The sequence below is a fragment of the Balaenoptera borealis genome (genome assembly GCF_965194805.1).
Source record: "Balaenoptera borealis genome assembly, chromosome: 7".
Taxonomy (NCBI): Eukaryota; Metazoa; Chordata; class Mammalia; order Artiodactyla; family Balaenopteridae; genus Balaenoptera; species Balaenoptera borealis.
In genome coordinates this window covers 125,277,646-125,294,152 of record NC_138864.1, presented here as the reverse complement: position 1 = coordinate 125,294,152, position 16,507 = coordinate 125,277,646, and the positions used below count along the sequence as shown (strand labels likewise).

The 16,507-nt window shown below is 36.6% G+C and overlaps 1 protein-coding gene across 29 annotated transcripts in view; it reads left to right on the top strand.

Moving 5' to 3' along the window:
• KMT2C (lysine methyltransferase 2C) overlaps window positions 1–16,507 on the top strand; it is a 277,595-nt gene that overhangs the window by 157,677 nt on the left and 103,411 nt on the right. For 28 of the 29 annotated variants that reach the window (XR_014246661.1, XM_082398916.1, XM_082398915.1 and 25 more), the window contains 6 exons: window positions 728–842; window positions 11,335–11,504; window positions 11,968–12,116; window positions 12,905–13,018; window positions 13,925–14,002; window positions 15,642–16,345. Coding sequence is in view for 28 of the 29 variants with exons in the window: in XM_082398916.1 (XP_082255042.1) it covers window positions 728–842; window positions 11,335–11,504; window positions 11,968–12,116; window positions 12,905–13,018; window positions 13,925–14,002; window positions 15,642–16,345 (1,330 nt within the window). In the remaining variant the exon portion in view is untranslated. The remainder of the gene's footprint in view (window positions 1–727; window positions 843–11,334; window positions 11,505–11,967; window positions 12,117–12,904; window positions 13,019–13,924; window positions 14,003–15,641; window positions 16,346–16,507) is intronic. The other variant, XM_082398918.1, reaches the window with a different exon arrangement.

Genomic DNA, 16,507 nt, shown 5'->3' with positions numbered 1-16,507 from the left:
CATGGACAGGACAGGGGCCCAATCTTTGGGGCAGAAAAGTGTTTAGGGGAAGATTTTAGGTTTTCAATTACAATTCTTAATAATTATAACAAGATTATTATTCTTATATCTATTTATTTAGCACTTATTGCTTAATGGATATTCTTAGCTCTTCAGCCAGAATTATATTTAATTCTCACAGTAATCTTTGATTATCATTCACATTTTGTACCTGAAACTAAGCGGACTAAGTCTAAGTTATTCAGGAGTCACACAGCTAGAAAAACAGAAGTCTGAACACAATTGTAGGTCTGATCCAAATTTGATCCTCTTTTTATTATATGACAGTGTCTTCCAACTCACCGTGCCAAGATTTGTTCCTTTCCATGCAGCATCACCTATCAGTTACAGCTCCTTCCCCAAAAAAGGGTGGGCATGGGATGTTTAAGAAGTAAAGATCAGTGTCATTCATCTTGCCTTAACCCCTCCTTCTTTGCAGGACCCTAAAATGACTAATGTGGGTTCACCATAGGTGGGCCTTCAGTAAGGATAATCCTTTAGGGACCTTTGGAAGATTTCTGTCTCATCCTCTAGAGGGTTAACTCTGTCATTATCTGTGCATAGAGAAAACAGAGACGGAGGGTATTTATGAACTGGGCAGTTCCCAGGACAGATTCTTTTCATGATTACTTATGTTACAAACATAAGTTTAAAGATAAGGCATCATTAATGCTATCTTATTTTTTAGACAATCGGGAGAAGATAGCAAGATGCTAGTGTGTGATACGTGTGACAAAGGGTATCATACTTTTTGTCTTCAACCAGTTATGAAATCAGTACCAACCAATGGCTGGAAATGCAAAGTAAGTTGTTTATTTTTTTAAGAAAAAAAAGATATGTATGTTTTTTATATAGAGCAGACAAATCGGATACCTATTCAAATCTTCAACTTAAAAAGAAAACTTTATTGATGTATAATTGATATACAGTAAACTGCACACATTTAAAGTCTATAATTTAATTTGACACATTTTCACTCATGAAACCATCATCACCTTCAAGATAATGAACATATTCATCACCCCTAGAGGTTTCCTGGTGCCCCTTGAGATTTCCTCCGTTCTGACTGTTCACTGCCCTACTCCCTTCTGTCCTTCCAGGCAGTCTGCTTTCTCTCACCATAGATTAGTTTGCATTTTCTAGAACTTTATATAAGTGGTGTCGGATAGTATATACCCTTTTCTTTTTTGCGGGGGGGGGGGGGGTGGTTTAAACTCAACATAATTATTTTGAGAGTCACCCATATTGTTGCACATACCAGTAGTGATTCCTTTTTATTGCTGAATAGTGGAAGTACCACGATTTGTTTATTGAATCACCTGTTGGTGAACATTTGGTTTGCTGACAATTTTAGGCTGTTATAAAAAATGCTGCTATGAACCTGTTAACTAACAAATGTATGGTGCTTCATGGCTTAGAAATTGTGTTTTAGTGATTCATCTTTAATCTTTGAAACTCTTTGAAATAGGTAGTATCCTTTTATGTGGATACTGAAACGTGTATTTTTAAAATCTATTAATTTAAAATCCAGAAATAAAGCAGATTACATTTTCATCAGATTGGCTTTTAGATGATTTTACTGTGATTTTATATGTGTATATATATTTATGTGTGTATGTATTTATGTATAAACTTGTATTAAATATTTGGAATCATATCATATATGCATATGTATATTATTCCTCCCGCATGGTAGCTTTAGTAAGTGCTTACTGACTTAGATATCTGGTTTTTTAGATGCTGTGTAAAGTTTCTTTGGGGTTTTGAAAGTTAGGATCTATAGACATTTTTCCACTTCTTTTTTATTACTTAAGATATCAGTCTTTCTGCTTGGTGGAATGCTTTTAAGATGTATTTTCAGCTATTTTAAATTTTTTCTGGATATTCTTTTAGTCAGTGTTTCTCCCCTTTTCCGTCTATTTTGGTATTTGCATCTTTGTGACCTTGAGGTATTCCATTCTGGCCTCTCTAAACTTGCTGAGGAATTTATTGAGGCTCTGTCACCTGCATCTCTAAACCCTGTGGGTTGGCTGACAACTCAACCTACTGGGCAGAGCTAGTATAGTACCAGGTAAACAACAGCAAATTTTAGAATTGTCTGTCCTTGGAAGCACAAAATATTTAAATTCTTAAAGTGAAAATAGAAGGTAAGAATAACTCAAGTTTACCTTCAATTCCCAACTGACTGAATAAAACTAATTTTTTTTTCCTGTTAGGAAGATGTTTAGAAACAATATTTACTATGACTTTTCTTTGAATGTTCTCTAGGATGAGTCAATCATAAAAGTAGTTAATTTGCTTCCTTTGAAATCTCTACAGGTAAACTAATAAATTCTAGATTAAGAACTGCTGAGGGACTAGTGATTAAGTGAACTGCGGAGGTTTACTAATTTGCAGAGGCAGAACAGAGACTAAAACTCAGGTTTCCTGTCTTACATTGTAATGTTTTATCCAATATATTATGCTCCCTGTGCTATCATACTATACTTACTTGAGTAACAGTGCTTTTCTCCCTAGACTAATTAAGGAATATTTCTTAATCTAATTTTCATCTGTATTAGGATTTGGATCCTAGGAAACTAAAGACTCTAGATCCATGGGCCATCTCTACATACCCCCCAGGCTGAGTTTTATTTTTTTTTAATTATTATTATAATCTTAATTTCACAGAATAGACATGAAGCTAGGCATAAACTTCTTTGATCTATGGTAATTACACTGGCTTAACTTAGAAAATAAATATTAACTTAATCTAACAAATAATTTTTTTTGAATTTTATTTTATTTATCTTTTTATACAGCAGGTTCTTATTAGTTATCCATTTTATACATATTAGTGTATATATGTCGATCCCAATCTCCCAATTCTTCACCCCTCCCCAATCTAACAAATAATTTTGCTTTTAAAGTAAATTGCCGAGACCTGGTTTAATAGAAAGGTATTCTTTGTCTTTACTAATGTTCATACAAAGAATGCCTTTTGTATAAGTATTTGTATAGATATAGTTTGATAAAGCCAGGACTGTGTTTACTGGTTCAGAGTAATCAGACCTCAAAGTGCCAACCAGCAATTCTTTGAACATCAGATGTAATGAAGTACCACTCAAAAACTCTAGAAACCTTTTGGCTCACAGGTGCACAGTAATGGCGCAGTTGAAATCTGTAGTAAATGGGGTATCAATCCAATTATTTCTAAAGTACGGAAGTTTATGAGTTACGGGTGTGCTGTTTGCAGTTTCTGTTGTCAGGTGATGTGTATGAAGAAGCTCCTCGCTCCGTGGGTGCTTCTCACTGCTGCGGAGCGAATCCCTGTGCGGTCCGCACGTCTCATTCTTTTCACCGCGGTTCCACTGTGGAAAACCTTGTACCTTTCACACGTCTTTGACAGCACTTGGGACTAACATGATAATAAATACAAATGCTAAATGCAGTTATTTTATATTAATTAAAACAATTTTTATTTATTATTTTATTTTATTTTTGGCTTGCGGGATCGTAGTTCCCCCACGAGGGATTGAACCCTAACCACCGGAGTGCCAGGGAATTCCCTATATTTTTTAAAGTTAGCATTTCTATGAAATATTTCAAGTTCTCAGAAAACATACAGACCAAGAATACACTCGTGGTCTCCCTGCATCCTCACATTCTAGTCCCTTTGTCACAGAAACGCGATCCTGTTACCTCTGCCCTTCTCTCTGCGCTCGGGTTTGTCGTGGTCTCGGCATCTTCCCCTGCTGGTGGGGCGGCCTTCAGGAGGGGTCGGGTGGCGGAGGGGGTCGGTGGGGCCGAGGCTCCCCGGCGCAGCGGGGCTCGCAGGCTTCCAGGAGGCGCCAGCCCGAGGCTGCTTCCGGGAGCAGCCTGCGGCAGGGAGGGGTGGGCGCTGGTGGTGCTTGCCCTCCTCGGAGGGTCCTGGAAAGGGGGGCGGTCTCGCTGGCAGGTCCCCAGGGATGGGGTGTTGGTGAGGGCGTAGGAGGAGGCGCTGCGGGAGCCTTACCCCTGCGCCCCACCCCCGCCCCCGGCGAGCCTCGGCACCTGGAACTGGCGGCGCGGCACCTGGTTCTAGGGCGGGGGGTAGAGGGCGGCGAGTTCTGTCCCGCCTCGGCCCGAGGCTGGGGCCTGGAGGGGCGGGGCCTTCTCCCCGGGAACCCAGCGCCTCGGGGCAACTGTTCTCAGGTGGGGTCGCCCGGGAGGGAGGAGCCTGGGGGCTGAGGAGGGCCCCGTGGGCAGTTTGTGCCTGGCGGCCGGACGGGCCGCTTCCGCGCGTTCTCTCCTGGCGTGGTGCTTGGTCTACGGAAAAAACCTGCCGTCGGACGGATTTGTATGTTTATTACTTTTATCTCCGCTACCGCGCCTCTTTTACTCTTTTGAAATAGGAAGTTGAATTCGTAATTCGTTTTCTTCACTTTCCTAAGGAAAAAAGGATATTTTAAGACTATAAATTTACCTTTGATTATAGCTTTGGCTGCACTCATATTTGTTGTATTGGTAACTTTATATTTGTTCACATTTGACTTAATTTTATCTTTCTTTTTTTAGGTTGTGCTTAAACACATTAGTTTCTGCTTTAATCGTATTGAATCAGATAATTTAACTAGTGTAGTTTTCTTTTTGACATATATTTGGATGCTTGACATAGTGACTTTAAAGCTGTAGTATTTGTGTTTATTAATTTCATTTAATTAGATGAAGTTCTTTTTCCATATTTTTTGACTGATTCAACAGTGTATTATGGCGTAGATAAAATCGACTCTTGTAATTTCTCATACCAATTTCTCCTTGCATTTAAACTTGTGCTGGTTATTTAGCAAGTAGATCAGGCTAATATTGATATATTGTGCTTTTTATCAGTGTAAAACTATTCTCTTTATATTGTGTAATGCCTTTTTTTGGGGAGGGAGGGGGAGACCAGATATTTTGCTTTGCCTGACAAATATGGCTGAGTGGGGTTTTAGTTTACCAGTTGAATGTGATCTTTTCATTTTGGATCCTTCTGTGTCATTTTAACTGTACCTTTTGAAAGGTTTAATAGTCAAGTATTTAGACTAATGGATGTAATTGAAATGCTTGGCTATTTTAAGGCAAACCTGTTCTTTTAATTTCCTTTCTGTTTTTCAGTTCCTTTTATTCCCTGCAGTGATTTGTAATTCAAATCTTATATCTTATGCATATTAAGTTATAAATGTTGAAAATATTAAAAATCACCCCCCCCCACTTGCCATTGAAAATGAAGAAATCAGAAGTTTTCTCCCTCCTCTCTAAGTTGACCCAGACTGTAGGCTTTTTCTTTGGGGAGGGAGGGATCTTCTCTGTGAATTCCAACCTCATCTCACCCCCAATCTTTTGGAGACTTGGTTATGCACTTCTATAAAAGAATTGTAAATATTGTGGAATCTTGCAAACCTGAAAGAGATTGTTGCCTTCAAACTACCAGAAGAACTTGGTTTGGTATAGTTTTGCATTACAACTTTTTTTTTTTTTTTTTACCTTGGATACTTTTTTTTTTCCTGTTTTTTCCCAGTTTATGGAATTACAGAAGAAGTTTGTTTTGTTTTTAGTTTAATTAGTTAATTGTTTTTCTGCTTGAAGGCCATGAGATCTTTATTTTTGTTCAGTTATTTGGATTTGCTTCCAGGATGTATCTATCATGGTTCTACACTAATTAGTGTTGTCTGGAACATATTGACCATTGTCATTCTCCCTTTAGGCCCGTGGAAAGGTCTAGGGAAGTGTTGGTTAAATTCACCTTTTTAAAAAATATTTACTTTCTTTACATTCTCTTTAATAATCTTTACTAACATCTAGGTGATTTTGTTTCCTTCTTTAATTCATTATTTTCTTTGTTGTGGTTTTCATTATTTTGGAAAATGTGTTCAGAATTCCGAGTTTATTTCTCAAGGTTGTTCTCTGGCTTCTTTTTGTCCTGCCCTTACTAATTTGCTTTCCGTATTAGTCTGCTATTCTCTTTCACGTGACAGAATTATTTATTATACAGCTGAGAATACGAGTGGATAGTGTGTGTGTTTTATTTTGTTCTGTGGAGGTATTATAAAGTGATTAAAAAGATTAGGCTGTGGAGTCAAATCTCAGGTTTTCCAGTTACTAAATACAGGATCTTTGGCAAATTATTTGACTTCTGTAAGCTGTGTTTCATCATGTAGTTAATAGTACTTAACCTCACAGGAGTGTTGGATTTAGCGAGATGATGCCTGTAAAGTGCTCAGCATAATGCCTGAAGTGCTCGATTCTCCTGGAGTTTCTCATAGGAATGCTTATCTTCTGTTCAGTTTGAAGAATGATACTCCTTCTCTACTGTTAAATTCTTTCATAGTTCTTTATAGTCTTTAGTCAAATGCAAACACTGTGGTGCAGGCTGGAGGTGCAGAGGCAGATAGGTGTGCCTTCCCAGGAATGGTGTCAGTCTAGCGAGGCTGCTTGCACTGAAGTAAGGGTGATCTTTTTAGGAACTTCATTATATACCGGTCATTGTCCCATAGTTTTCTTTGTTCTGTTTCTCTTTCAAGAATGCTGATGTGTTGGTATATGATGCGTTTTAAAAGGCTTTATTTGGAAATAATTTCAGACTTTAAAAGTTGGAAAAATAAAAATAATACCCATATGCCATTTACCTAGATTCACCTGTTGTTAGGGTTTCAGTATTGTCATTCATGCCCTTTCTCCCTCCTCCCCACCCCGTGTATGTTTTTTTGCCCTGAACCATTTTGAGGGTGAGTTATACACAGTGCTCCCTTTACCCCTAAATCTTAAATGTGTATTTCCTAATAATAGGAATATTCTTACATAATCACAGCACTATTATCACCCCATACATTTACATCAATATATCTAATCTACCATCCATATTTCAATTTGTCACTTGATCTAATGTCCCATATAGCATTTCCCTCCTCCTATGTAGGTTCCAGGATAGTCTAGGCTCAGGTATTCCATTTAGTTGTCATGTTTCTTTTGAGTCCTTTAATCTGGAAAATTTCTTTAGCCCTTCTTTGTCTTTTTTGATATTGACAGTTTTGAATAATAGAGTTTTTCCTCACATACCTGGTTTTTGTTTGTTTGTTTTGTTTTGTTTTCTTTAAATCACAAATAGAACTTTCCTTATTTTGTCTTTGTCTGACATTTCCTCATGATTATGTAGAGAGTTATTCATTCTTGGGCAGAATATTGCATAAGTGATGATGTGCCTTTCTCAGGCTTTCAGCTGGATGCACCTGATGTTTATCTCTCCCTCATAGGTGATGTGAATTCTGATAATCTGGTCAAGCTGCTGTAAAGTTTCTCCACTGTTTTCTTTCTCTCTCTTCTATCTAATGAAACAGTATGTGAGGAGACACTTTAATACCGTGCAAATATCTTGTTGCTCCTCAGAATTTTCTCCAAGATTATAGGAACCAATGCCTGATATAGTTTTTACCTGTTGTTTGTAAAATGATGCTTTTCTAACTTCACATTTACCAGTCAGCCCCCTGCATTCTGTTGTAAGCAAGAACCCTCCCTTCTTTCACATGTTAAAATTATGTATATATTGTCAGTATTGACTCATGAATTCTTGTTATTATCAATAATTTATAATTTATTACTGTACCTAATTTGTTTTGTGCTCAAATTGTCCAGTTTTGCCTTTGATATCCTTTTCAAGCTGGCTCCTATGTCTTTGTGGCACGCCCTCACCATTAAGCACTTCATTACATTTGGGCGCATAACAAGATACTCCAAAATCATCTTACACCTCCCTGCCCTAGCCCTGGAATCTGTCCTCTTTTCTATAAATAGGCCAAGTTCCTTTAGTGAAGATTGGGTGCTACGTGTGCCCATTGCTCTGGGGGTGTTTGCTTCTTTGTACTTTCAGCAGATGAGGCAGGAAATACATGCATGTGTATACATTTACACATATGCATATCTACGAATACACACATAAGTATGCGTATAATCACACATGTACATCATTTATAAATAATGAATTTACACCAATACCTCCAATTCTGATCCCTCCTGCTGAGTTCTTTGCCTTCTCACATTCTTACATATCCATTCTCGTATAGTAAGAATCCTTGTGTTTTGCCTGTTATTCTTGAAGATTTTGGTTTTTTTTAAAATTCCCCATTCTTTTCTTATTGATTTAATTTTTAAAAATACATAGGATATTAACACGCTTCCAAAAATTTCTGATTCATCCTTCCTGTATTTTTTTGTAATGATAAGCAAATATATTTTTGTTTCCCTTTTCTACACTGAAGGTAGCATATGTGCTCTTTTGCATGTTCCTTTTTTTTAACTTAAAATCTGGAAGTCACTTCATATCAGTTCATAGAGATCTTCCTCATTCCTCTCCCTCCCTTCCTCCCTTCCTTCCTCCCTTCCTTCCTCCCTTCCTCCCTTCCTCTCTCTCTCTCTTTCGTTCTTTCTCTTTCTCCCTTTCTTTCTTCCTGCCTCCCTCCCTCCGTCCCTCCCTCTCTCTCTCTCTCTCTCTTTCTTTTTTTCTTCTGTTTATTTGAACCATAGTTTTTCAACCAATGTCCTATGCTTGAATATTTAGGTAGTTTCCAATATTTTACATTAGAAGTGATTCTGTAGTCAGTAACTTTGTGCATATGGGTTTTTGAAGTGCTGGGAGCGAATCTCTAGAATAAATTTCTAGTAGTAGGATTACTGGCTCGGGGGTAAATGCGTATGTAATTTTGTTAGGTATCGTCACATTCCCTTTCATGGGACTTGCAGCTGTTCCTTTTGCCACCACTCATGCATGAGAGAACTTCTTTTCTACATCCTTGTCAACAGGCTGTCATGTTCAGCTTTTGATTTTTGCCTGTCTTATGAGTGAAAAATGTTATCTCAGTGTAGTCTAATTTTCTTTTCTCTTTTGAGTGAAGCTGGTCATTTTTTCCTGTGTTTAGGGGTCGTTTTTTACCCCTTTTTGTGAGTTGTCTGTTCTTGTGTGTTGCCTGTTACTCTTGAAGATTTTGATGACCCCACAGTCTAAGAGCTCCTTGTATAGTTGGGATATAAGGCCTTCAGCTGTGTTATACGGTGCACATCTTTTCTTCCAGTTTGTTGTTTGCCTTTTAGCTTTGCCTGTGTTATTTTTTGCCATGCAAAAGTTTATTTTTATATAGTCAGATTTATCAGTCTTCTATTGCTTTTGGACTTTTGAGTTAAAATTAGCCTTTTCCTATACTGAGGCTATAGGAGAGTTCATATTTTCTTCTAGTTTTTATGTTATTTTTTACATTTAGCTCTTTAATCCATTTTTAGTTGATGCTTCTATATGGTATGAATTATCTTTTCCCAGTTGGCTATCCAGTTGTCCAAAATCCATTCACTAAAAAGACAGTCTTTGACTCAGTGATTTGAGATTCCAGACTAGAGTTTTAGATTTAGTTGGGTTTATTTCTGGAATTTCTTGTCTGTTCCATTGCTCTGTCTTTCTATCTTCATGAGCCAATACCATACCGTTTTAACTATAGAGGCTTTGCAGTATCTGGTAGTCATGGTCCTCCATCAGATCTTTTCTATTTCACATTTTTCCTAGCTGTTTTTGTCGTTTATTTTTCCATATGAACCTTAGGCTCTGTGAAAAACCTCACTGGAATTTTTATCAGGTCACTTTAAATTTATTCATTGATAGTGAAATCTTGGTGTTAGGACATCCTAACGAAGAACAAGGTATGTCTTTGCATTTGTTCAAGTCTAATTTAGTGTCTTCTAGGAATGTTTTCTAATTTTCTTTGTGTAGGTTTTGGACATTTCTTAAGTTTATTCTTAAAAGTTGTCTCTGTTTTGTTGATGTTATAAATGGGATTTTCCCATTCATTATATCTTTTAACTGGTTATTATTTGTGTATGTGAATTCTATTGAATTTTCATTGCTAATTTTATATCCTGCTACTTCGTTGAATTCTTTTATTAAATTTGTGATACATTCTCTAGGATTTTCCAAGTATGCTATCTTGTCATCTACAGATAGTTTTATTTCTTCTTTTCCTATTTTGCCTCTGTTTTCATTTGTTTTACTGTTTACATTGGTTCAGAACCATGTTAAACAGTAGTGGAGATAGTAGGCATCCTTGCTTTATTTCTGACCTTAGTGGGAATGCCTCTAGGGTTCCCCAATTAAACAAAATGCTGGCTTTAGAATTGAGGTTATGTGTGTATATCACATTAAGGAAATACCTACCCATTTTAATTTTCTCGGAAGTTTTTTTTTTTATTAGGAATGGATTTTAATTTTTTTCCGAAGGTCTTTTCAGCATCTAGTGAAATAATTTATCTTCTCTCCTCAGACCTAATAATATGTTAGATTTTTATTAATAGGTTTTCTAATATTTAACCATACTTGCATTTTTGTATAAACTCCTCTTGGATGTGGTTTATGATTTTCTTGATTTGCTATTGGAGTCTGTTTGCTAACATTTTACTTAGGATTTTGTCATCAGTATTTATGAGTACCTCCATTTTAAATCTGTAAGACTTTAGCAGATCTGTGGTTCATGCTAGTTTCTCTTTTTCAGTGAGCATCTCTTTTGTATCAAAAGATACCAGCAGCTCAAAAAGATAAAGTTCCTTTTTTATTGGTGCTTTAGATTGCAAAGTTGTGGGTGGGTGGGTAATGAGAGTCCCACAATTTGTCAGCCTTGTGCCCAGAATTTTAAGGCAGCCTGGCTCACAGGCGCAGAAGGAGGTTTGGCTGGCCTCTGCCAGGCCTTGCACATCAGCAGTTCTACTTTGCTAAGGGTAGTGCCTCTCTCTTCTGAAAATATGAGAAGCCATAATTGGATTTTGATGTTGAGTGGTTATTTTCACAATTTCAGACACCTAATCATTTGGAGTGGGTTATATTTCCTTAGTGTGAATTCTTGTTTTTAGTTCCTAAGCTACCCATAAACAAACAGAATTCCCTAGCAGGACCATTTTGTTTTCGGAGTAGTGAGTTGAGTAGACTTATTCAGCATTAGCTACTTCCTGATTCTGGAATGTGTTTCTTTTTTGAAGTTTGGATTGCTACGTTCTTGGTTTTATTCCTTCCCTATTTATGTTTTCTTCGATGTCTCTATCCACTATTTACACTTTCCAGGAGGTTTCAGTGTAAATTGAGTGATATCTCATCAGATGTTCAAAACAAACTTCTTTTTCAAAAACATACACCCTAAATTAGTGTCATAAAAATTAAAGCTTAATATATAATCTACAAATGTTTCACTGATTTTTAAAAAAGGGTTACACCAGAACTGCAGTACAAATGCATAACAAACTGTTTCTGTTTTCATTTTTCCTGGTGTTTAGAATTGCAGAATATGTGTAGAGTGTGGCACACGATCTAGTTCTCAGTGGCACCACAATTGCCTGGTATGTGACAGTTGTTACCAACAGCAGGATAACTTATGTCCTTTCTGTGGGAAGTGCTACCATCCAGAATTGCAGAAAGACATGCTTCATTGTAATATGTGCAAAAGGTAAGGAGATATAGTTATTCCATTTGTTTGTCAGTTCTGTCCATGTGATCATCTGCTCTGCCATGTATTTTGAGATCCAAGCTTTTGTCATTCCAGTAATCCTTTCAGTACTGAGTGCCGTTATAGAGGGAATTAAAGTATGTTTTTATGAGTCTGAAAGGCATAACGATGTAAGTGGGCAAAAAATAAGACAAGACCAGAAACAAGCATTAATTGGGAAAAGTAAAGAGTAAATAGTTTAAAATGTGTTTAAAAAAAAAAAAAAAAAAAAGTCAACACCTGTGATGACATCCAAAAATGACAGCTCCTTTTCTAGAACCTTCAATTGCTAACCCCTATAACCTCTCTTCTTCCATCCTTACCCCTTCCTATATCCAGTTTTTCAGCAATTCTCTCTCTTTTCCCTAAATATTCATTTGACTTTAAATTAGAAAATTTTATTTAAATATATTTATCGTCACAGATGGGTTCACTTAGAATGTGACAAACCAACAGATCATGAACTGGATTCTCAGCTCAAAGAAGAGTACATCTGCATGTATTGCAAACACTTAGCTGAGATGGATCCATTACAGCCAGGTGATGAAGTGGAGATGGCTGAACTCATTACAGGTAAATTTGAGAGTTTTTGTTTTTTAGGATGCTGTGCCAACCAGTCAGCAGTATATTACTTTAGTAACAATGAGGGAATCCTGTGTATCGGATCCCATCTTATTTTTAGCTTCTGTACCTGTGATCTTGGTCATCTCTGAATCTGATGGTTAACATCTAATCTAGCTTCTTTACAACTGTTCGCCCAATATTTGAATTCCAGGACTAGCGTACGCTCCTACAATTGTGTTTTTTGGGCCAACAGTGGAAGTTGCTTACTGTTTGGCTGTATGACCTAGTTTGCACTTCATGCTCTGGGTTATTTTACTACAAACAAATTTTAGTTTTATTAAATTTTGTTCATGTAGTTTTATTAGTACACCATTGGGTTATAAACGTAATAACAAGATTCTTAGATCATAAAGGGAACAGACCTGCTAATCAGATCGTTTTTCATTTTCATCAGTATGAATGGCAAAGTCTATAAAAGTTCTATTTTATCAACTGCAAGGGGTTTAAGTAGACACATCTTGGTTACTAACATTTTGTTTCTAGTATGCCATCAGTATACAGTTGTGCAGTATCCTTTCAAAATAATAAAATTCCAGTTACTTTTTAATTCATTATATTTTCCATATTTGAAAAATGTGTAAATATATATTTGGTTCAACATAGAAAAATCTGAAGAAGAATTTATGGCATTTTTAGGGATAATTTACCACCATTAGAACAAGGTGATAATTGTTGACTTAGTTAACAAAAACAGAAAAACTCATTCTGAGCTAAAGAATAAATAATTTTCTGTTAAGATTGTAACAATGAAATGGAAGTTGAAGGCCCTGAGGACCGCATGGTATTTCTGGAGCAAGCAGTTAATAAAGATGTCGATGATCAGCAGCCCACACCTGGAATTGTTCCAGATGGTAAGGATGTTTTTGGTGATGGATAGTCTATTCTCTGAAGAAAATGTGTGTGTAGAGTGAATATGTGAACATCTGCAACTTTAGTACCTTAGATAAAAGTAAGCTGAGACATAGTCATGTAGGAAATTATTTAGAGAGGAGCCTTTTTAAATAAAATAAACTTAGACCGAAATTAATTGGGGAAAGGGCATGTATATATTGTATTGATAGTTCAGCTGTAATCTAGACTTACTCATAAATATATACTTTGTTTAGGAATCAAGTGATTTTCATTAAAAAGCAATTTCTTTCTTTAGTTATCTTTGTAATTACTAACTAGAGCTGTTGCTGATTGTGAGATGTTTCATGCTGAGATAATGAAAAATTCATTGTTTTAGATCATGTAAGCAGTCCTGTTGAGGGTTATTTCAATGATATTTCAATTAAGCTTTTTGCATTATTGGTAATAGCTATTATTGTACTTGAGGATCTGGAATTAATGAGATACCAGGTTTGGGGAAAACTACTTATTAAATTTAATCTTGGTCTCACCTCAAAGTCTGTGGGATTGTATGTGATACTGTGTTATATAGGTTGAATGTATACATAAAAAGCCCTTGAGATATTTTGAGGTTAAGTTTATATTTAACAACTCTCATTAAAAATTATACTTCATAAAGAAATAAAGTGAAGAAAAATAAGACAAAACTATATAATAATCTTATAGTACATAATCAGATTCCTTCCGTATCCAGTTTCATTTCCATATCCTACTTAACAAACGAATAGTAACAGGATGTTTTATGCTTGTATTTGAAATTGGAATTTGGCAGAAGGATAAATATCTTACTCAGATTACTGTTGAGAAAGCAGTGTTAGAGGGATTTGGACTCCTTGCTGGGGATTCCATAAGTGTGTTATTCACAGCAGCTCACATCCACACTGGAGAGCAGCGGAGGAGTGATCCACCAGGAAGTCATGGCGCGCGTGGACTTCTCACTGCTGGTAGGCCACATGTTCATGTTGTCTAATTTGATTGATTTACAGCATAACGCCTTTATGGTTGCTCTGCAATTCGAGTCATTGTCTGCTAAGGTGACTTTTCAAATTAGAGATGAATTGTTTACTATTGCTAGACTCACATGACGGTAGTGCAGTCTGTGGTTAGGTGATCCTCTTCTGGAAAACCATTGGCAGTGGATTTCTAAGGCAGAAATAGAGCATGTTTGCGCTTTTATCTTAATCCTTCCTGCCCAGCACAGAGGAGAAAGAACATACTCGTGTTCTGAGTGTGTATTGCAAATGTTCCTCTTTGCCAGTGAGACTTGAGGTAGTCGGTCTCCTATTATGAGCACATAATTTAGGCATTATATAGCATTAAGATTGTTTTACTTGAGTCACTCAAATGGTGATACTTTTGGTTTTAAACCATAAATGTTCACTTCATTTATATGTATTTTCTGTTTTAAAGGTCCATTTTTTATTACTTTTAAAATATTAAAGTATTTTTGAAGCACTTTTGTGTTTAAAAATATTTAGTATGATCAGATCTGTTATTTGATGTTATTTTCCTTTTCAACTATAGTCTTTCAATAAAGCAGGAGTGAGAAGTGAGATTTCATTTTGATATAAGAACATATATAAATTTCAGTCACCATGGTAAATAGTAAATAAGGAAATTAGTGTCTTTATTAATGTACCTAAGAAATTACCTTGATGGCATTTGAAATAAGTGCTTTTTATCATCAGTGGTCTTACTCAAAAGAGCCACTTAGGGCCCATGTCAATTGGACGTCTAACCTTACTCTTAAGTAGTGTTGGGTTAAAGGTTTAACTTACTAGTACCCTGATTTAAAATTTAGTAGTCAGTGACTATAGATACTTCTGATATCTAATTATTTTTATTGATTTGCTAAGATAAGTCTCTTTGGTTATAGATGATGAGGAAGAACAAGAATTATATCCCCAAAACTGTATTGATTGTGTTAGCATGTATGGCTAAGCGAAATAAGTCTTTTCTGTCTATGGTCATTACATATTTGAGTATACAGAAGTTTTGTTACATCTTGTGTCGGCTTATTGCAAAATTCTTTTTATTCTAGACTAATCTTTACTTTTTAAATTTGGACACATCATGTAATATCACTGAGCCTCATTTTCCTAGTTGTAAAATGAGTATAACTTCACGTACAAAATTTTAAATCCTCTTGTAAGTGACCAAACTGTAAAACATCATATATAATGGTTATATTAGAAATTAATTCTATTTTAATATTCTTACCAGAAATTACCTTAAACTCTGGGGATCCCATTAAGGTAGTGTTCTTGTAGGTTTTCTGGTCTGATTGGTGACTGATTCTAATCCATAAACCCTGCTCTCTTTTGGCCTTTACTAAACTTAATAATTGCCTTATTGCCTTTCTTGATGAATACCTTCTGACTTAAGGCATTGTTTTAAGCAAAAGTATGTTTTGGACCCCAGCCCCCCCACTCCCCCGCCAACTTTTTTTTTTCTACCCAAGCCTATTATTTTTAAACCATAGAGCTACAGACATGTAAGACATTAATGTTTTATACCTAATCATAGTTAGAAATTTTAAAATTCATAGGTACATTAACATAGTAGATATTTGAAATTTTATAGAATCATCGCAAGATAAAATGAATCCTGAATTGGAAAATCAGATTTCTCATGAAGTTGACAGTGAAGAAATGGAAATGCCTCCTAAAGCGATGCATGCTTGCGGTGCAGATCAAAATGAGAACAAAATGGAAGTGACAGACAGCGCCGACGCCCTTGCTCCCCAGGTCGTCGTGCAGCAGGGGGAAGTGCACTTGTTGGAGGGACCTAACGTGGTGGCGCCCCCAGAAGAGTCCCGGCCTCCAGGAGTCAACATTGAATCTGTCACTGTCCCGTCCCCTAGTGGGGAAGGTACGGCTTTATGTTCTAAGGAACAGTTGGCCATAGAAAGGGTACCAGAAGAAATGGAACAGAAAGAAAATCCTGAACCCTCTACTGCATTTATGGACTTCGAAGTGGCTCCTGCAATTGAGAGTTGTGTGAAAGATGGTGTATGCCAAGAAAGCAAATCTGTAAAATTACCATCTGAGACAGAGTCATCGTTTTCATCAGCAGCGGGCATAAGCAAGGCAAATGCGTCTTCCTCTCCAGCACTTTCTTCCGACTTGCCTTCCCACGACGTGCTGCACAGTTACCCGTCGGCTCCCAGTGCTTCTGCTGGAAACATCATGCCAACAACTTACGTCTCAGTCACCCCCAAAATTGGCATGGGTAAACCAGCTATTACCAAAAGGAAATTTTCTCCTGGTAGACCTCGGTCCAGACAGGTATGGTGATTTTAATGATGTTGATAGAAAAGATGTTGGAGTGATTCTATAAAGTAAAAAAAGTGTATGTGTAGCTTTGGTTTGGAGGGCAGGTTTTTCTGTTTAGGTGGAATGTAGATGTAATGTTGACTTACATGTTTTGGCCACTTAAAAAAACATACT